This window comes from Canis lupus, chromosome 10 (genome assembly GCF_011100685.1).
Source record: "Canis lupus familiaris isolate Mischka breed German Shepherd chromosome 10, alternate assembly UU_Cfam_GSD_1.0, whole genome shotgun sequence".
NCBI classification, from domain to species: domain Eukaryota; kingdom Metazoa; phylum Chordata; class Mammalia; order Carnivora; family Canidae; genus Canis; species Canis lupus.
In genome coordinates this window covers 22,721,919-22,742,773 of record NC_049231.1, presented here as the reverse complement: position 1 = coordinate 22,742,773, position 20,855 = coordinate 22,721,919, and the positions used below count along the sequence as shown (strand labels likewise).

Below are 20,855 nucleotides of genomic sequence, written 5' to 3'. Positions count from 1 at the left end.
ACTACACCAGCAAGAATCCTGAGTAAATGAGGTGGGCAGGACCTACGTGCTCTGTCTCCTTGCTCTGGAATGAGACACTTGCAGTCTAGCAAGAGAGACACACGCAGCGGCACCTGGAGGGCTCAGTGGTTGAACATCTGCCTTTGGAACAGGTCGTGATCCCGGAGTCCTGGGATCGAGTCCTACATCGGGCTCCCCGCAGGGAGCCTGCTTCTCCCTCTGCCTGTGTCGCTGCCTCTCTGTCTCTCATGAATCAATAATTAAAATCTTCTTTAAAAAAGAGAGACACACACACACACACACACGATCTGGGAGGCATAGGCCATGTGTACATGTTGGACGGAGGGAGGAAAGAGCAATTAACCCCAGCTCTGGAGGCTTGTGGGTGTCTTTACCAAAATGAAGGAGGACAATCCAAGCACCCGAGACATTAAGAACAATTAGGTAATGACACAGACAGCTAGCCAAAGGCTGGAGGAAATAGGCAAATGAATGAAAATGTCCTGATGTTTCAGATGAGAGGGCTCTCACTACTGGAGAAGGCAAGGGAGATGGTCTTGGGTTGGAATCTGAGGTATTGACATGAATTTGTTATTTTAAAAAATACCTATTTCTTTGCTGCAAAGGCCCTTAGGTACTGGTATTCCAGTTATAACTAGGCACACCCAGTGCCCAGATCTTGGTTCCTAAACACTTCCCCACCAAAAGGAACTGGGCTTTCTTGAGAAGAAAAAAAAAAAGGCCAATTCTAGGGCTGGAGGGGAAAAAGTACAAAATGAGCCTAAAACATCGTGTTGGGCAAAATATTAAATGTCAAAAAATGATGGGATAGTTCAAGAGGAAACGGGCTAGCCTGAAAGGCCAAATTAGGAAAACTCTGTATTCACTAGACAAAAATAGGAAACAGCTCAAATGTCCATCAGTGGTACACTGGATGAATTGTCATATATTTATACAGTGAAAATATTTACTAAATAGCAATAAAAAAGTGCACATGCTCGTGTGTATGTGTATGTGTGTGTGTATGCTGGTGATGGTGTATGTTTGTTGTTTTGTTAGTTTTCTATTACTGTTGTAATAAATTATCACAAACTCAGTGACTTCAGACAAAAGTTTATTGTCTTATAGTTCTGTAGGCCAGACATCTAGTGAGGGTGTCACTATGCTAAAATCAAGGAGTCCCCAAAGCTACACACTTCTTTCTGGAGTCTCTAGGGATGTATTCACAGTCTTGCCTTTTCTAGCCTCTAGCCCCTGGCACTCCTTGGCTTGTGGCCCCTTTCACGGTCTACAAGGCCAGCAATGGCAGGTATAGTCTCGCTCTCATTCTATTAAGCTGACACTGACTCTTTTTTTGTGTCCTCTTCCACTTTTAAGGACCCTTGTAATTACATTGGACCTACCCAACAATCCCGGATAATCTATATTAAGGTCAGCCAACCAGCTACTGTATAATTCCAACTGCAACCTTAATTCCCTTTGACATGTAACATATTCATAGGTTCTGGGGATTAGGGTGCAGACACAGTGGGGGATAAGGGAGTGTGTTATTCTGCTTACTTCAGTTGTATGACTTCTCAAAATTTTTCTATAGGTTCAGATTTTTTAAGAATAAAAATCTGAAGAAAAACCCTTAAAATAGAAAATCCTGGGGAATTCTACCCCAAAATCTACTAAAATTAATAAGTGAGTTTAGTGAGATCACATGCTACAAGGCCAAAAAACAAAAATCAATTCCGTTTCTACATACTATCAACAAACGGTTGGAAATTTACATTTTTAAAAATTGAAATTTAAAAAATATCATTTGCAATAACATCAGATAACATTAAAGGGCTTAGGAATATATCTAAGAAAATATGTGCAAAATTTATATAACAGAAGCTACAAAACATTGACAAGAGAAATTAAAGAGAATCTAAGGAAATGGAGACATATACCCTGTTCGTGGATTGGAAGTCTCAACATTGTAGGATGCCCATTCTACTCAGAGTTATCTATAGGGTCTGTACAGTCCCAGGCAAAACTCCAATGGGCTCACTTGTAAGAATTGACAAGCCGGTGATCCTGCGGTTCTGGGATCAAGTTCTATATTGCGCTCCCTGTGGGGAGCCTGCTTCTCCCTCTGCCTATATTTCGGCCTCTCTCTGTGTGTCTCTCATGAATAAATAAAATCTTAAAAAAATAAAAAAATAAGTATAATCTATATGGAAAAGTAAAGAACCTAGAAATAGTCAAAACAATTTTGAAAGTGAATAGTAAAGTTGTAAGGCTCACAGTACTTGTTATCAGGACTTACTACAAAGCTTTTAACCTTAAGACTATGAATCAAAAGAGCATGGGATTGACATAAGCACAGACATATAGATACATGCAGCAGGATAGAGAGCTCAGAAATAGACCCATACATAGATGATCGATTGATTTTTGACAAAGGTATCCTTAAGGAGAAAATCAGAAATTTCTTGCGAGACCAGCAAGGCCTGGTCTACCCCATGAGTAGTGAAGACCCCACCTCTGGAGGGGTGTAGGAGGCCGGGTGGCCCTCTGTCCTGCGCAGACCCCTCCTAACCAAGGTGGACGCACCAGGCCTCAAGCCCGGGATCCCTAAGCTGCCCAAGCGGAGGGGAACGGCCGCGGGTTGCTGTCCGCGGTGCTGAACGCGCACGGTTCCCCGATCCTACTGCCCTCCCGGTCTGAGAGGCTGGATAACCACGACTCCCCACGACCCTCGTTTTCTTTGTTATATGTTCCGTTTTGTTGCATATTTTCCATTTGTCTGTGCTAATAATTTTTAAGGCTAAGTGCTCACTTATTATGGAAATATCAAACATATACGAAATTAGAAAAAAGTTTAGTCAATTTCTATGAACTCATCACCCAGTGTCAACTGTTACCAACCCACATTTCATCAATGCTCAGCCCCCCCCAGATTATTTTGAAACAAATCTCACGTATTATTTCATTCAGAAATACTTCAGTAGAGATCTCTAAAAGATAAAAACTCTTTGAAACCCACGTTCCCTATATATTAACACAGCTAAAAAATAATGAATGTTTCTTAACATCACCAAATACTTGGTTAGGTTAGTATCCAAGATCAGATTTATGGGTGGGATTCAAAGCCCAGAGGAGTTGAGGTATCTTCCTGGGGATGCCCAGTGTAACCAGGACTTAGTGCTGGGGCAGAGGTCAGCCCATTAGCATCACGAAATCCCAGCCATAGATTGGCACATACCAGCCTGCTTGGCACAGATGATATTAAGCAAGTCTGAGGCACAGATTGCTGGCTCAGGCAGGTAGTCACACCCACGGAGTGGTCCGTGAGGACACCAGTGCCCAGGGACTACAGGCTCCAACACACTCCTACCCAGACAGACGTCTAGGTCAAGATCAGTTACATCAGAATTTCTGCAGAAGGCTTCCTCAGTATTTCCACTCAGCATTCTAATGTTCAGACAGAACAGAATCACAGCTTGACCTGGGATTGAATGCTACCCCCACCACTGACTGGCTGTGGAACCTTAGACAAAGCACTTCACCTCTCTGAAGCTCAGATTCCTTGTGGGTTTAACTTACCATAGGCCACCCCCAGTATGCGTTTGCATCTACAGTGTCCCCTCCTGGAATAACTTGTTTGCCAACCCAAATTTTAGGCTCCCATGAAGAGCTAGTTCAGAAACCACTGAACAGTGGTTCAGTTCCACTGTGGTTAATCCCCTCCTGGAATCATCTCTAATATGGTGGTATTGTATGTGTTTGGGGCTCAGAGCAGAGCTGCAGGCGCCTTAGAAACCAGCTGGTCCAATCTCTGATTTTAAAGACAGGAAATGAGGAATTGATCAAGGACAGAACTTGCCTGGCATCACAGAGCAGGTGAACAATGAAGCTGTAATGATCGAGGGGTCTCTCTGTTTCCTGGAGCACAGATTTGGGCCTTTCCAGTTCTACCACTTACCAATCAACATAACCGTTTTGCACCTCCATTTCCTCATCCATAAATTGCAGAGTATATCTCCAAACTCCCAGGGTTGCTGTGAGAACTGAGATGATGGGCTTTGAAACATGTAGAGTGAGTGGTCTTGTAAGGGTTAGATTCCCTATTATTTCCACAGAAATAACAACAGAGGCATATGAGCTTCTTGGGGCAGGGATCTGCCTCAGGCACCTGGATACACTCTGCAGACAACAGGCTCTCAGAAAGCCAGCATGGGGCAGGGGTTTGCAGTCAGCCTGGGAAGGTGGATTGAGAATGAGAGCCATGACTGTGTCAGGGCTCCAAGGCCCAAAGAGGTCCTTGGTTGGAACATTGGGAGAAAGAGGATGGTGGTGGACACATGACTTTAGCTCCGATGATGGGAGACCATGGCATGATAGAGCTCTGATATCACACAGGTCTGGGCCCCATCACCACTACCCTGAGTTTTCTCAGGACTATTCCCCACCCAGCGGTGGTGTGAGGCTCAGAGGAGGCCCAGTGGTCCTCCTAGTCTGGTGCCTAACAAAGAGCAGATGTGAGGTTAGTGCATTTCACTTCCTGCTTCCTCTTTCTGGGCAGTAATTCCTACCATATGATGTAGTCTACAAGGAGCATTTACTTTTCTCAAATAAATATTTCATGAGGTACATGCTGTTATCTCCATTTTATGCAGGGGGGACCCAAGACTCTAAGAGGAGAGGGAATTTTGCTAGGTTACATTAATGCTCAATTGTGGAGATGGGACTTAGACCCATGTGGACCTCAATTCAGAGTCCTAGATCCCTCCTCTCCTCTGTAATGCCCTGGGGCTCTATGCTGGAAGGCTGTATGGGTAATAAGCCAGGGAACTCTGACCTGGATCAGCTCCTGGGCTGTCTGCTTTGTCAGCTGAGCCACCTCCAGGCTTAAGGGAGAACACAGCACTGTTGGTGGATGGTAGCTCAGTGAAACCCACAGGAGTTGCCCAGGCTAAGCCCATTCATTCTGAGACTACATTAATAGAGGAGGTGACCAGGAGGTGAGAGGTAAAAGGCAATTTAGGTCCAGTACTGGTCATCTCATATCATATCAGGGGCAGCACTGGACTCCATACTCCTAGGGAGACTTGAACAAACTAGGGGTATGGGGTTGTAGTTTACCACGCAGCAAGTCTGGGTTGGGGATGTCCCTGATGAGTGGTGGTAAGGCACAGGCTATTCACTGCAGAAAAGAGCAGCCTCTTTTATCCTTCTATCCCTTCTACCCTTCTACCCTTCTATCCCTGGCAGGCTGTCCCCAGGCAGAGGGAGTAGGCAGGGTGCATTGGCCCAGAGCACAGAGCTGGGATCAATGGAGAAAGCCACAGGCAGTCGGATTTTTTTTTTAAGATTTTATTTATTTATTCATGAGAGATACAGAGAGAGAGGCAGAGACACAGGCAGAGGGAGAAGCAGGCTCCATGCAGGGAGCCCGATGTGGGACTCGATCCTGGATCCTGGGATCACGCCCTGAGCCGAAGGCAGACACTCAACCACTGAGCCACCCAGGCGTCCCCTGCAGTCAGATTTTAAAGCCACATGAGAAAATGTCTAAGAGTTCAATAGGAGAGAAATCGGGGAAGTACTTATAAACTGTAAAGCACTGTGAGTGATGCATGTGAATAATCTCTGCAACCACAAGTTGTGAAGACATGACCCTGACTCAGGAGCCACAAATAATAAAGACAAAAAGAAGTGCTCAGAGCAGAGTATTATCTGCCACTGAGATATTCAATCAAATAAGCTAGAAACATTTAGCAACATGCTGTCAGGAAAAGAGGATGAAGATGAAGATGGGAGAGGCCTATTATCTTTTTCCATCTAAGACACAAAACAAAGCAATGGGGGCAAAGATGGCCCTAGGGAAAGCCCCAAAGAACCGGTGAGAGAAGGGGTGATAAAGGGAGGTCTGTGGGCACATAGAGGCCCATGTCCTTGATAGGGGATAATTCTCAGAGGCCTCCTGAGCCTCTAGATCCTCAACCTGGAGCCCCAGGAGGCCAGTCCTCCCCTCTCCACAGGCAGGGGAAATCCCAAACCCAGTGCCTGGGAGCGAGGACAAGGCATCCCAGGTCTGTGGAGAGAGGAAACTTGGGGCTTGGAGATCACCTGACTCAAGTTAGGACAGCCCCCTTCCTGCTGCAGGGGACAGTATCTGTGCCTGCCCCCACCCAGGTGACAGCAAGAGGGGACAGAGGCCAGCTCAGCCCCAGTGGGTCCTGGAGATGAGTGGGGAGGTGGACCCTCCCACAAGTCCTCGCTCTCGGTAACCTCTCCTCTCCCTTTCAACCTCCCACCCTGACCCAGGCCCTCCTATGCTCTGCTCTCTCACTCTGCCCTTGGCTTTTCACTTCTCTGCTCCCAACACCTCCCCTGACTGCCCACATCCGAAGCTCTGATCACCGTGACAGTGGCCTCTGCGACCCAGCCTCTGCCTACCCTCCGCCTGCCTCATCACGCTCGGTGCTCCCCATCGCTTACAAGGCCCCGACCACACCAACTACTTGCTGTTCCCTCTGCTTGCAAAGCTCTTCCCCCGGCTGTCTGCCTCTCATCTGAGGCCCTGCCCCTGATGTCACCTTCTCAGAGAGGCCTTCCTGGACCACTGACCCAATGTTGCTCCCACCCTGACCGCCGCTGTGTCCATTCTCTCTCGCTCTCTTCACGCCACTACTGCTCCTCAGATCATCTCATTTTCAGCTTCTGGTTGGCTGTTTAGCATCTCCTTCCCCTTACTTGCCCCAGAATGCAAGTTTTGTTCACTGCTGTGACCCTAGAACCTACAACCCATTAAGCATAAATCAAATGAATGAATGAATGAGTCATTATCTCTTTTGTTTGGATTTATTCCTCTGCTCTTTTTTTCTCTTGCTGATGTCTCCATCTCCCCACCCTCCCCATCCTTACTCAGGCTGAGTGTGTCCTAAGGGACTAGCCAAGATACAGTGTGGGTTCTACTCTGAGGACAAGAAGAGGATCGGCTCCCAGGAGAGGCCAGAGGGCTAGGGTCCCAGTCTCCTCTCTGCGAGAGAGGAAGGGACCTGGGGGTGGCGTGTGTGGAGGCACTGCTACACCATAAGCCTTCCTGAGGAATAAGGGGGTGGCGCCACAGTGCTGGCAGCCAGGGGTCCCGGGCACCCCAGCAGGACCCACGTAGGTGGGATTCTGAGAAGATTTTGAGCCCCCTCTCTCTTTCCACCTTCACATTCCCTGCTGGGGGGTCCCCGCTGGATGGATGAGTAGGAAGTCAGAGATCAAGGTTGCTAGAATGAGACAAACCATGGGGTCACCACGGGGCTAGTGCAGGACCAAGGAAGTCAAAGGAAGGGTCTGAGGGGAGGCACACCCCAACCCATCACTTCCATCTGCCTTCTAATCAGGAGCACATGGCACTTTCACTGTCTTCTGCAAAGTGCTCTGCAAACAGCTCAGCAACAGCATGCGGACCCTGCTCAACAGACGCTGCCCCTGAGTCCCCCACCACAGAAATTCAAGAGCCAATTTGTGTGTCTCAGCTCCTACCTTCCTTTTTCCCTCTGATAAGTCAGGGGCCGGGTGACCTGGATACAGTGACCAAGGGACATACCAACCAGCTGGGCCTCTCCCAAAAAAGAAGTCCCCGGGCCCCCGGGAGACACCCCTTCTCTCACTGGTTCCTTGGCTCCAAGGAACAGGGGCTCCAGGGGAGCTGGTGGGACCTGTTCTGGTTCCCGGGGGCCACCCACCCACACAATCACGGGTGAGTCTGAGAGGAAAGGGAGGCTGTCCCCTCAGTCCTCCACTCAGCAGATAGCACCACTCTGGGCTCTGAGCCTCTGGAAGACTAGTCAGGACTCAAGGACTGGGAGCAGATGTCGGCACAGGATGAGGGCCAAGACGGGGACCAGGGGAGGCCAGACCCTGGGCTGGCCCTGCATTGTGCCCCTCAGGCCTGATGGGGAGGTCTGGGATCCTTGGCCAGGTCCACGAGAGGAGCTGCCCCAGGCTGGAGGGGGCTGGTGACCGGCAGGCTGTGGAGGAAGCAGAAGCCGGGGAGTACAAGCTTTTAGAGCCCGGGGAAGGGTGAAGGTCAGGGTGGAGCCACGTGGGGGCAGCCCTCGCATTCAGAGAGCCCTGGGTCCCTCTTCTCCCAAGATCCTGCCACAAGGAGAGCCCTGAGGCCCTTATTCTGGCCCCGCTGAGACGGGCAGGAAGGTTCCAGGGATGGCTGTCAAGTAGGCTGGAAGGACACCAGGGCCTCTAGCCAGTAGGGAGGGCAGGTTGAGGAGAGACAGCAGACCCAACTCAGACCCCACACAGGACAGGCAGGGACATCTGGAAGGCTGCTGGAAGGCTGCTGGGGATCTGGCGGGGCAGGGAGGCCCACTCGTCCTCTGGGAGCTCAGGCTGCCTCGGTGAGCAGGTCCTGCGCACTGACCAGCGTGACTGGTCAGCTCCTACCTCCGGCCCAGCATGGGCCTGGCCCCCAGTGGTGACCAAACATGTGCCAGGGCCTGCACGGGTGGCTGGAGAGAAGGACATGGACAGCGCGGACCCTGCCCAGGGTCCAGAAAAACAGCCGGGGCCTTTCCCCACAGGGGAAGCCTTACCCGCTCCGACCCAGGCCACGCTGCCCACCTCACCTGACCAGCCTGAGGAGTTGGTCCTTTGACCTGGTGTAGATCTCAGCAGCCAAGCTCTGCAGCACGCCCTGCATCCACCACACGTCGGCTGGCATATCGGGCAGCCACGCCACCAGCCTGGACGAAGGGGCAGCAGACACTTCGCTCAGCTAGGCCAGAGCGTGCAGCCAGCCGTGCCCTCCTACCCCAGGGGCCCGGAGCAGGGAGCCAGAGGCTCCTGACCCCGAGGCACCAGGCCTAGTGGAAGCCGAATAGGGGGCGAGAAGCACCCAGCAGCGTTGGCCCCGCCACAGAGCTGGCTATCGACTCCACCGGGGAGTTGGGCAGGAAGGGGCAGGGCTCTGGGGCCAGGCTGGGGTCCGGTTGCCGCCCAGCTCCCCTGCTCATCGGCTGTGTGACCTGGGCAGGTCAGGGAACCTCTCTGGGCCTCAGCTTCCTCACCTGCCAGAAGAGGACCATGACCTTGCGTGCAGGTGCCCTGGACCTGCCCTCCCTACTCTCCTGGCCTCCAGTCTCCTTCCTCTTAGCAGCCAGTGACTTCCCTGAAATACAATCCGATAGAGCCTTTCTTGCTCAAAACCCTCCCATGGCTCTCCGTGCGAACCCTGTAGGGTCAAGAGGACCAGGCCATCCAATTGTGGCTGAGACAGTGCCTGGCTGGGCACCTTCTCCGACTCATTGGGCACGGCAGAGCCTCCCCCCAATATGTTGCCTTCAGCGGAGCCTCTAAACAGGGCCTCAAACTAGCAGACAGTCCACAGGGTGGAGTATGAGAAGCAAAACGTAACCTGGACCATCACCTCCCTTGCTCTGGACTGTCTGCCTCTATTATTACAACCTGCATGTTGAACATGTACGTTACAAAAAAAAAATACTAAGTATGAAGTTGAATTTCCCTGTGACCTGGATAGGTTTCTCCATCGGTGCTCATATAGAGACTTTTTTTTTTTTTTGAGCTGAAAAGTCTAGACTTTGCACTTCTCCTCTTTGACTCTGACCTGTGGTTTCAATCTAACAGCTCAGCATGAGGAGAATCTGAATTAGCGGAAAGCTCTCTTCCTGGCTTTGGGCCGCTGGCAATGCCAACAGCAGGGCTGATCCAGTCATTAACTCATCGTGGAGCGAAACAGAGACCTGTGGTTCATCGTCAGAGACCTTTTAGGGGATAAAGAGTTTTTAAAAATACTCTTCTCCATGGAAACGCTTTGCTGCCTTCCCACTGCTGTTAGGATGCAGACCACACTCCTCGCCTGGCTGCAGAGCCCTGCGTGTCTAGCCCCTGCCAGCCACCGCCACGTCGCCTCACCCCTGCTGCATCTCGTCCCGGACTCTACCTTTTGGCTCCTGCCATACTGGCCTCCTTTTCTGCTCCTCCAGTGAGCCTTACTGCCTCTGCCTTCTACCTCATGACCTTTGCACATGTTGTTCCATCCCTCTGGAACTCTTTTCTCCTTCCCTCTTTCCCTGGACTCCTACCCATTTTGTCTGGTGGACTTCTACCCATTCTTCAGGTTATAACTCCAAAGTTACCTTCTTTAGGCAGCCTTCCCTGACCAGAGAGCCCCCAGGGTGAGCTATCTCGGTTCACAGCCAGTGTAGACCTCTTTGAGGAATCACAGCCAGTGTAGACCTCTCTCGGCATCACTAGGCACAGGTGTGATTGCACAGATGAGCATGTGACAGTTTGTGGGTTGTGAGCTCCACAAGGCCGGGGACTGGGTCTGAGTCAGTGCTGCCTCCTTATCCCCAGCCAAGGCCTGGCCCTAGGTAGGCCCTCGATAGCTATCGGTGGAATGAATGAACAAACAACGCAGGTGATTCATTCATCAGCAAAGTCAGAATGGTTAGTGAGGGCTTAACCACAACCAGTCTGCCCTGGAAGGGCCTTATTTTATAGAAGAGGAATTAGAGGCCCAGCGGGGTCAAGAGACCCGGCCCAGACCACACAGCAAATCTGAACCAGACCAGCCCCTAGAGTTATTTCTCCAGAAGCAGCACATTTCCTCTGAGCAGAGCAAAGGGCCAAAGGTCCTAGAGACAGGGGAGGGCCAGAGCGTTGACCAGGACGTCCCGTTTCTGATCCACCGGTCATCCCCTTGATAGCCCATCTCCCCATCAGTCCCATCTTGCAGAGGAGAGCACCGAGACGCCTCTGGGTTGTGCAAGCAGCACCATGCAAGCAAGCGGAGGCCAGCCAGGCTCTGCCTACCCAGCGTGCCAGCTGCCCTTCCTGCCATGGGCGCTCGTCTCTACCACAACCTGGGTGACAAGCCAGGCCCTGTCCAGGGCCGCTGGCTCAGCCTCACCTTTTGCTCCGGAAGTAAATGTACTCGAAGGGTAGTGTGCAGGGCAGCAGCAAGTAGGTCAGTGCCCGGCCGGGCCTCGACCGGCAGAAGCGGGCCCAGGTGCTGGCGTCTCTCGTACATGCCTTCTGCAGTGCTGCAGGAGAAGCCACGGCATGACCACCACCCCTCCAGCCAGCCCCCTCACCATCACCCCCTCCGCCTCACATGGTCCACAAAGCATGCCCACCCCCCCACCTCATCCCCATCTGCAGAGAAAGAAGCGGCACTGACCAAGCCCCTAGTCTGAGCCAGCAGAGGGCTAGGCACTCGGCCTGCACTCTCTCACTATTGTCCCCAAACCACAGGGCGTGCCCCTTTCACAGATGAGGAGACTGAGGTTCAGAGTGGGGAAGTGACTTGCTCAAAGACCATCCCAGGAAGTGGCAGGGGTCCCAAGATGGAATCAAGGTCTCAGGCTCTCCGAGATCTTTCCATCTCTCTCACCCTTCTGCAAAGTCTGTTGTGGCCTCTCACCCCAGGATGGGACAAGTGCCCATGCCAACCTCCCTTGATGACAGCAACACATCAGTGTCATTAGCAACAGCGGCAGCAAGAATGACATAACCACTTCCCGAGCCCCCCATCTCCTGACATGACCAGGGTAGAAGAGACTGGCATCCTGGTCAGGGCAGCGCCGGAGCCCAAATCCTAGTTTTCAGACCAAGTCTCAGCCTCCAACCCGGTCTCAGGCTAGTGCTGTCGGGACAGCCCCTGAGAGGGGTCACAGACACCCCAGCTCAGAGACCAGCTCCTCCTCACTTACCTGCGTGTGTCCCAAGATGCAGGCAGACACGCATGGATTAAGAGAGGTCTGCAAGGGTCCAGCAGGTTAACACCTGTCCCAGGGACCAGCGGCCTGTGCGGCCCCATCACGAAGGCGGCTCTCCGGTGCCCCCAGGTGGCCGCAGGGATGCTGCCTTGGGTCCAGAGCTCCAAGCTCAGACCTCTGGGCTCAGCACAGATCCAGGCCTGTCCCTGCACACCCCATATGGTCTCCGGTGCAGAAAGAGACTCCGTCTCCATCCCCTCGCTCACCCAGACTGTCCTCGCTCTAACCTCAGCCACTGTCCTCTCTCCTCCCAGTCTCCCCCCACCCACAGCCCGTCCCCTCCCAGCCAGGTGCAGAAAGCTGTATCTAGACTTCGGAGCAGCCGTGAACTCTGAAAAGGAGGGGCTGCCCCTCGTAAGCTTCCCCCCACCTCCAGTGCCTCCCCATCTCCCTCGACCTGCAGCTCTCAAAGCCACCTGCCTGACGCTCCCAGCCTGCCAGCTTACCTCTTCCCTTGCCCCTCAGCCACCACGCTGCAGCCACGGGGCCCTCCAGCAGCCCCCACCAAACCCAGGACATTTGCACACACTGTACCCTCTGCCTGGATGCTCATATTCCCCCCCTTTGTCTGGCCAGCTCCTCCTTTCTGGTCTCACTTAGATGCTGTTCAAACCCACATCCCCACCACCATTACACACACCTAGACTTTTCTGCTGCTGCATTGTGACTTTTGGGTCACTACGAAGGAGGGCAGAGTAAGTGGCTCAGAGCAGAACTCCTGCTTGGGCTATTTGTTAGCTGGGTGACTTTGGACAAGTCACTTCACCTCTCTGTGCTATGGTTTCCTCATCCATACAATGGGGACAATTCAGTGCCATCCTCAGAGTATTGGTGGGAAGAAGAAATGAGCCCATCTCCACGTGGAGAGTCCAGACCCCTCTGTGTGGGCCTCTCTCACGTCCTCAGTACTTTCTGCTCTTCCCTGGCCTTGTGGGCAAAGGCCTGGCTTTCTGAGGCACAGATTTGGGTCGGAATTTCCCAATTGCCTCTCCGAGCTTCAGCGTCCTCATCAGTGAAATGGGGTAAGGAAAACATGTAAGCCCACGGCTGTGGTATGGAGTGAATGACACCACTGTATAAAGGTGCTGGCGCCACACTTGGCACATAATAGGTGCTCAATTAAGGAGTCCTGTCCTCTTCCAGCCCGTGAACACCTGCAGGGCAGGGTCTCTGCCCCCAGGCTCCTGTGTGCAGGGCATGTGCTAGGTGAGCAAGCACATGAAGGGGCAGTACCAGCCTCCAGCTCTGGTGAGAGCTGCTCAAAGTTGGGCACGTCCTTGACCAGCACATTGGGCACCGCCCAGTTGAGAGACAGGCCCCCCTCCTGGCCTCTGTTGTGGCCGGTGTCCTGGCTCCCATCAGCTGGGGCTGGAGGCTCCTTAGACACCAGCATCCAAAGCACTGGCTCCTTTGTAAGTCCTGGATCAGTGGAGAGGAGGGATGTGACAGATCAGCACGTCTGGAACCCCCTGGTGACACGTCCTGCCTCTCCATGCCACCCGAACCTGCCCCAGTTCCCAAAGCCAGCTCTGGGGACCTGCTTGGTCCAGGGTGGACCCCTGGCTCCTCCTGAATGAATGGCCTCTTCCCGTTGTCCCCCGGGCCTTCTCTGATCCTCATTTCCTGTGTACTTTCTAGTGGCTAATCAGAGCCTGGACCCTGAAGACACAGCCCAAGGTTCAAAACCCTGATGTCAGGCAGCTCCGGTGGCACAGCGGTTTGGCGCCGCCTGCAGCCTGGGGTGTGATTCTGGAGATCCACGTCGGGCTCCCTGCATGGAGCCTGCTTCTCCCTCTGCCTGTGTCTCTGCCTCTCTCTCTGTGTCTATGAATAAATAAATAAAATCTTTAAAAAAAAAAACAACAAAAACCCTGATGCGAGAGCTGCTAGCTCTGCAACCTAACTGCTCTGTGCCTCGGTTTCCCTCTTTGAGAAAGTAGAAAATTAAAATCTGCTTCATGTGGTTGTTCCGAGAATTAAAGAAGACAAGTACGTAAAGCTCATGCCAGATCCGGGCATGTGTCAAGTGCTCAGCAAATTCTCTCCTGCTGCTGTGTGTTTGGGGCTGCAGCATGGGGGGCAAAGGGCGTGGGTTCTGGAGCCAGATGGCCTGGGTTCAAGTCTCCGCTCTACACGTTGGACAGCATTGCCCAGTGGGATGACATGCAAACCCTCCAGCTGAGAAGACCCCCCCACTACCCCACGAACACACACACACACACACACACACACACACACATACACACACGCTCTCCGGAGGCCACACTGAGTTATGGTGCTGGCCTCCGTTCCTTTGCTGTTGTTCATCTTCCCTCTGCTCGGAATGCTCTCTTCCCGTCTTCAGCCTTTCCAGTCTTTGTAACTCATCGAAGCCCAGCTTACCCGATGCCGCCTCCAGGAAGGCCCCCTTGCCCACCTCCTAAGCTGGGTCAAGCGCCCCCTCTGGGCTCCCATAGGCCTGAGCATCCCTCCATCTCCATGGGGAGAGGTCTCCCTCTTGGTCTGTCTCCCAGCACCAGGCTCAAGGCAGCTCAAGAGCAGGACGCACGTGTGATCCTCTCTGGGTCCCCAGCCTCCAAGCAGAGGCCAAGCATAGAGCAGAGGCTGAGCATAGAGCACAGTGAGGGATCTGAGGTCCCCAAATACCAGGAAAGCGGGTTCTACTTGGGGCTCACAGGAAGCAGGATGCCCCTCTACTCTGGGGGCTGCCACCTACCGCGTCTCTCCAGGAACCTGAGGGCATCCAGGTAACCTTGTCTGCAGTTGTCCGCTGCTACCTGCAAACACACAGGTCAGGATGGGGTGGGGAAGGCCTGGCCCTGCCCCCTGAGCTGTGTTCACAGGCCAGAGACTTGTCTTCACCTGGAAGCCATCTCTGCCCAGCCTGTGCTCCCCAAGAAGCCCCTCAGCAGGACTCAAGGACCCGTGCTAGGCGGGGATGGTGACAGGACCGCAGGCAGGACAAGCTGCTCCATCAGCTGCCCTCCCCGCAGCTCCATGTCACCTCCCTCCTCTCAGACTCCTTGGTGGGGGCTCTTGCTCCAGACTCTTCTCTCTGGTCTCAGTGCCCTCCTCTGGACAACACGGTAACTAGGCCTGGCCCAGGATGCCCGGGGCGTTCCCTGGATCCCTATGGGTCAATGCAGGGTGGTTGCCTTTGCCCTTTGCTGTTTATTCCCAGAACCAGCCTGAGATAGCAGAGGACCCCAGGGGCCCACACCCTGTCTCAATCAGGGCTCCACTGGTGGAGAAAAGCCACCTGCAGGTCCAGGAGGGAGCCCTGCCTTCCCCCGCTGTGTGGCCTCAGGATGGCCACACCACGTCTCTGACAGCCTCGGCTTCCTTGTCTCTAAGATGGGGCTGAGATTTTCTGTCCACCCCACAGCTATAGGGAAGATCAGAGTAAATGAACATGATCTTGTTTCATAACTTCTAAAACACAACAGAACCAAGGTGCCTGGCTGGCTCAGTTGGTAGAGCATGGGGCTCTTGATCTCAGGGTCATGGGGTCGAGCCCCACGTGTGGCATAGAGATTATTTATTTATTTATTTATTTATTTATTTATTTATTTATTTATTTATTTAATAAATTTTTATTTATTTATGATAGTCACACACAGAGAGAGAGAGAGAGGCAGAGACACAGGCAGAGGGAGAAGCAGGTTCCATGCACCGGGAGCCCGACGTGGGATTCGATCCCGGGTCTTCAGGATCGCGCCCTGGGCCAAAGGCAGGCGCCAAACCGCTGCGCCACCCAGGGATCCCGCATAGAGATTATTTAAAGTCAAAAACAAAACAAAATGCTACAGAACCATAGAAGGTATGAAAGAGTAGGAGAGGAACAGGACATGGTTGAGGTAGAGGAGCATGTTATGGTGATTGTTTGTGGTCAAATTACCCATTTTCCAGAAATATCAAGGGAAAAAAGCAAATGTAGATCTATTGTCCATTTTTGTCTATGCTTTTGCCTCCCCTCCACAGGAATAGTCAACTGGCCACAGTCCAGGGCCATAGTTAGGAGCATGGGTCGAGGCTAGCTGAGGATTTGGAACTGGGCTTTGCTGCCTCCAGGCTGTGTGACTTTGAACAAGGTGCTTAGCCTCTCTGAGCCTTGATGTCTTCCCCCTGAGTAACAGATGGTAGTAGTATCTTCTCACGGAGCCTGACCCAGAGGAACACCAGCGGAGGCCTGGCTCACACCCCAGCTCTGCAGGGTTGGCATTGATGTGGGGCCAGCTCAACATTCACTCAAGCAGCGGAAACTTGTAAGGACACAACCTGACTCCTGTGCCATAGGTTCAAGAGCTTGGCTGTAAGACTCAGAGCATGTATCCCAACTGCCCTGAGGTGGGGTCGGGGGAAAGTCTGACTCACAGGATCCTTGATCACGGTCAAGCCTCTAATACCTTCAAAGTGGGCACTGGGGCCAGGCCTACCTCAGAGTTGGGGGATATGAGGCAACTGAACCCCAGGAAGAAGTTCTTGGTGGAGATCTGGAGACTGGCATTGAAGGCATTCAGCTCATGTATGTTGGCCGAGGTGCTCTGGGGGCAGATGTCCACCGTCCCATGGAAAGGGGACACGGTGATTGTGGAGGGCGAGTCCGAAAAGGGAAGGTGGTTGCTCAGAGCCCCATCGATGTAGCGCTGCAATTCAGGTGGGTTATCTGCTCAGGATCCCTGCCCTCTTCCCATGCTGCAGCTGGTGACCCCTAGCTGCCCCCGAGCCACGAGGTCTTCTAGCCCAGGATGCTGTGAGCACCCCCCAGGAGCAGAGGGAGGGCCTGGCACACAGTAGGTCCTCAAGGAGCACAGGTTCCCTCCAACCACACGCCTTTCAGCAGTAGGGACACTGGATACCCAGAGCACGGGGCAGGGACTCAGTCATCAAGCCCCCAAAGTGCACTTACCTCCCCTCTGAATTCGGGGGGAATTATCCCACAATAGAAAGGAAAGTACACGGTGCAGATCAGAGCCTGGGAAAACAAGTCAGGGGAAACACAGTTGTTCATGCTCCTGGCGTTCGGAACGTGCTCTGGGTGTGGTGTCTAACCCCAGAGCAGCCTGCAAAGTTTGTGGCATTAGCCCTGTGTTCAGGGGAGGGAAACGAGGCCCAAAGAAGTTGCCATGTCCCAGCCAAGTTCTCAAGGTTAAGAAGGTATTTGAATGCAGAGGCCTGCATGACACCCACCCTCCTCTTGCTTCTCATGGGTCCTTGCTCACTCGATACCGCTGCTGGGATTTTTTTCCCCCTAAAGACAATTTCTCCTCCACCTACCTGGAAGGAATTCTTCACCAACAATCTAGATATGTCTCCCAAAGTGTGTTCCCTGACCCAACCAGATGCATCTCAAACAAGAAACCTTGACTTCTTTATCCACTTGGAAAACGCTGTCCATTCTTCCCAGTAGAGGCTCTGACAAGTCCAGCAGTGAAAAAGATGCTTACCATATTGACATTTGGGGCTTGAGAAAATTCTGTCTTGGGAGTAGGGGACGGATGGAGTGGGAGGGTGCTGTCCTGTACGAATGGGATACTTAGCAGCATCCTTAGCCTCTACCCACTAGGCGATAGTACTTTGTGCATGCGCGTGCACACATACATACACACACACACAGTTGTGACAACCAAAAATGCCTCCAATGTTGCCAAATGTCCCCAGGGTGACTACTGGCCTAGAGCTTACCAAACTCCTAGAGCATAGAAACTTGTCTTGAGGTCTACTTGGAAACATCCCTCCAACCCTCTCTGAGGGACACAGAACTCATCCTGGCTCTAACCAGTTGGAGATGCAAGCGGCAGTATCTCATTCCCCCAGATTAATAATAATAGTGACAGCAGCTAATGTTTACTGAGTCCCTACTGTGTGCTATGTGCTATGTGCCCTACAGGCAAAGATGCTGGGATAACTTTTAGGGTCCCTGACTGGCTTTCTCGAGAGCCCATGGACATCAGCTCACAGCAAAGGATGTGGCCCCTCTCCTGCACACACTAAGAATTCCGATCATCACAGACTCAGAAACAGTCCCCATGTTGGGTGCTGGGGTCACAAGGTGAAGCAGATCCCACATCAGGGACCCTAGTCTGGGTGTCAGGCACAGACCGTGATAAGAATGGGGAGCAGAGCTCTGGGCCTCCCTCCCGGTCTCCCTACCTGCCTGAGCCCTCCCAGGGACCCAACCCACGTGACCACTCCCACAGCCTGTCACTGGCCTCCCTCCCTGACCGTGCAGCTCTCTGTCACAACCTCCTATTTTATAACAATCCTGAACTGTTTCCTAATCTATGGCAGGCAGGCACTCCTTTGGAAAAACAGTACCTTCAGGGACCCTGAATACCGAAGCCTGACTTTGCCCCCTCCCGAGCCGTTCCCTTGTGTCCAGCCAAGGGGCCTTCCCAAAGCAAGCTGGGAGTCTCCGTACTCACCCTGCGGCCCCTCTCTGTAGCTCTTACAAATGAGAGATGCAAATGTAGACTCTTACAAATGAGAGCCTTAAGTGACACCGCCCCCCTGCCCTTGAAGGAGGGTCTGCCTCTGGGAAGCACCTGGAAGTTACTGCAGAGTCGAAGCCCACTCACCTGCCTCCAGGCCCTGGGTCCTGCCACACACTCACCTGGATGACTTCATTGCGGGTTGCGAAGTTGGTGACAATGATGTTGCGGCCATCCGACCAGCGGGTCATGGAGATGCCCAGCCGCTGGGAGGCCAGGATGTGAATGTTGGGGGGCAGGCTCTCCTGCAGCTGCTGCCTAATGTGCTCAATGGGGGCGAAGGCGGGGTGGAAGATGCCCAGGCTCAGCTGCTCCAAGTGCTTGACCATGCCCAGGAGATTGGAGCAGCAGAAATCTGGGGGCGTGGGGAGAGGAGAGAGTCCTCAGACACCCAGGGGGCCTGCTCACGTCTGTCCCGAAGACTTGACCTCCCTCCCGGGTACCTGGGGAGTGGAGAGTCTTCCCCTCTCCGGCTCAGAATTTCTGTGCCCAGCCCTGCCTTCAACGCTCTGTCCACCTTTTTTGATCTTGGGAACAGCCTCCCCAGCTCTGATCCGTCCCCCGAGAAACAGGGTAACCCTACCCCGAGTCCTCGGGGTTCTCACGAGGGTCCAGTGGGCGCATGCTGGATGTAAGGGGCTGAAACCGCGTCTCCAGCGTGGGGCCGGCGTCCCCCGCGCCCCCCGCCCGCGCCGGCCCCCACGCACCCAGCGACTGGTCCGCGATGATGCTGACGGCGTTGAGCGCCCCGGACGAGGAGCCGTAGATGCGGCGGGCGCCCTGGAGGAGGCGCGGGGCGCGCTCGCGGAAGCAGCGCGTGACGCCCACGTGGTAGAGGCCCAGGAAGCCGGCGCCCGAGAAGGACAGGTTCCAGCTGCCCTCGTCTTCGTAGCAGCGCATGGCGGCGGGGCCGGCGGGGCTCGGGTGCCGCACCCGGGCACAGGACTAGGGCGCGGGACACACGGCTCCGAGGAAAAGCTGCAGCTGCAGCCGGGGCCCCGCCCCCTCGGGCCCCGCCCCCTCGGGCCCCGCCCCCTCGGGCCCCGCCCCGCCCCGTGGCCCCGCCCCCTCGAGGCCCCGCCCCCTCAATGCCCCCGCCCCGCCCCTCGGGGCCCCGGCCGCGTCACCCGCCGCGCCAGCCAATGAGGTCCCGGGGCCGCGACGCCCCGCCCCCCGGGTGTGCGGCAGGTTGGCCCCAGAGGTGCCCGCTGGCCCCGGGCGGGCAGTGGGCTGGGGGCGCCCCCGCACGGCTGCGGGGGGTGGGTCACGGCCCCGAGGCGGGGTGACCGACCCGGGGGAGAGGCGCCAGCGCCCCGCCTGCTCTCTGGCAGCGGAAGCAGATGAGGGAACCGAGGGCCGTGAAGGAACGTGCTAGGCTGGAGGTGGACCTCGGGGTCCAGCTGGACTTCCTTCCGCAGCTGTGCTGGTTCGGGTACCGGGGACAGCCAGCGTCAGCCGCCGCGAGCTGTGTGGCTTTGCCCATACTCCTCCCTCTCTGGGCTGCAGTTTTTCTTATACTATGAGGGGCTTGGGTGCGAGGACCTGTTCTATCGCTGCTCCTCTGGCCCCGACTCCCTCCCCATCGACTGGCCGGGGCGGGGCGGGGGATGGGGTGTCGGCTGGGACAGCGGGCACAGGCACTGAGCTGAGTGCCCTTTGCAGTCACCTGCGCAAAGCTGTGTGGGTCAGGACCACTGTACCTATGTTCATTTGGGGACACTGAGCCCTGGAGAGGCTTAGACACCTGTAGGGCCAGGAAATGCCTCCCAGAAAACTTGCCCATGCCCTGAAAACTGGGGCAGTGGTTCTGGAAGTCAAGCAGGCAACGGGTAAAATTAAGTTTTAATTTTAAACAAATGATCTGACCCGTCCAGGAGGGTGTTGCAGGGGAGGGCGCGAGGAGGAAGCGTTGCCTGTGATGGTTCGTGATAGGTGACTCTCCCCACCGCTACTCCCTCCCCAGAGAACGGATGAATAACCACAATGGGACAGTTCACGGAAAGTCATAGAGCATCAGATGTGATGAGCAAAAGAAGAATGAGGTTTATTGCCTGGCTCATTTATGCAAACATGTAAAAACATTCCCAACACTTTGCTATGTATTTTTTAAATGATATATTAACAGCCTGGGAGATGGATTGCTAGGTCACACCTTATATATGTGTGAAAGGATGTGCCCTTGGGAGTGGAAGGCAAGAGAAACAGGTGAGGGGAGGGGCAATGAATAAAATAGTACAATAAGGGATCCCTGGGTGGCGCAGCGGTTTGGCGCCTGCCTTTGGCCCAGGGCGCGATCCTGGAGACCTGGGATCGAATCCCACATCGGGCTCCTGGTGCATGGAGCCTGCTTCTCCCTCTGCCTGTGTCTCTGCCTCTCTCTCTCTCTCTCTGTGTGACTATCATAAATAAATAAAAAAATTTTTAAAAAAAATAGTACAATAAAACAAATGTGCATGGGGCGCCTGGGGGGCTCAGTGGCTGAGGTCTGCCTTCGGCTCAGGTCGTGATCCTGGGGTTCTGGAATCAAGTCCCGCATCAGGCTCTGCATCGGGCTCCCCGCAGGGAGCCTGCT

General features: G+C 54.0%; 1 protein-coding gene across 3 annotated transcripts; it reads right to left on the bottom strand.

Moving 5' to 3' along the window:
* Positions 1–6,824: 6,824 nt before the first annotated feature.
* PNPLA5 (patatin like phospholipase domain containing 5) lies at positions 6,825–19,260 on the bottom strand. Of its 3 annotated transcripts, XM_038550271.1 has the most exons (9): positions 18,991–19,260; positions 18,406–18,638; positions 16,702–16,767; positions 16,229–16,438; positions 14,509–14,569; positions 13,026–13,211; positions 10,925–11,057; positions 8,619–8,735; positions 6,825–8,006 (listed from the first exon to the last, which is right to left on the bottom strand). In XM_038550271.1, the coding sequence occupies exons 1-9, from the start codon at positions 19,181–19,183 to the stop codon at positions 7,922–7,924; spliced, it is 1,284 nt and encodes a 427-aa protein (XP_038406199.1). In that variant the 5' UTR covers positions 19,184–19,260; the 3' UTR covers positions 6,825–7,921. The 3 variants fall into 3 exon arrangements, with proteins under 3 accessions (XP_038406199.1, XP_038406200.1, XP_038406201.1); XM_038550272.1 differs by lacking the exon at positions 13,026–13,211; XM_038550273.1 differs by lacking the exon at positions 16,229–16,438.
* Between the last annotated feature and the right edge of the window lie 1,595 nt (positions 19,261–20,855).

Coding starts and splice junctions, on each gene's coding strand:
- PNPLA5 (XM_038550271.1), bottom strand. CDS start 19,183: ATGCGCTGCTACGAAGACGAGGGCAGCTGGAACCTGTCCTTCTCGGGC. Junction 11,058..13,025: donor CTCACCAGAGCTGGAGGCTG/GTACTGCCCCTT, acceptor CTTCTCCTGCAG/CACTGCAGAAGGCATGTACG. Junction 8,736..10,924: donor ATTTACTTCCGGAGCAAAAG/GTGAGGCTGAGC, acceptor CCCTTCGTCCAG/GCTGGTGGCGTGGCTGCCCG.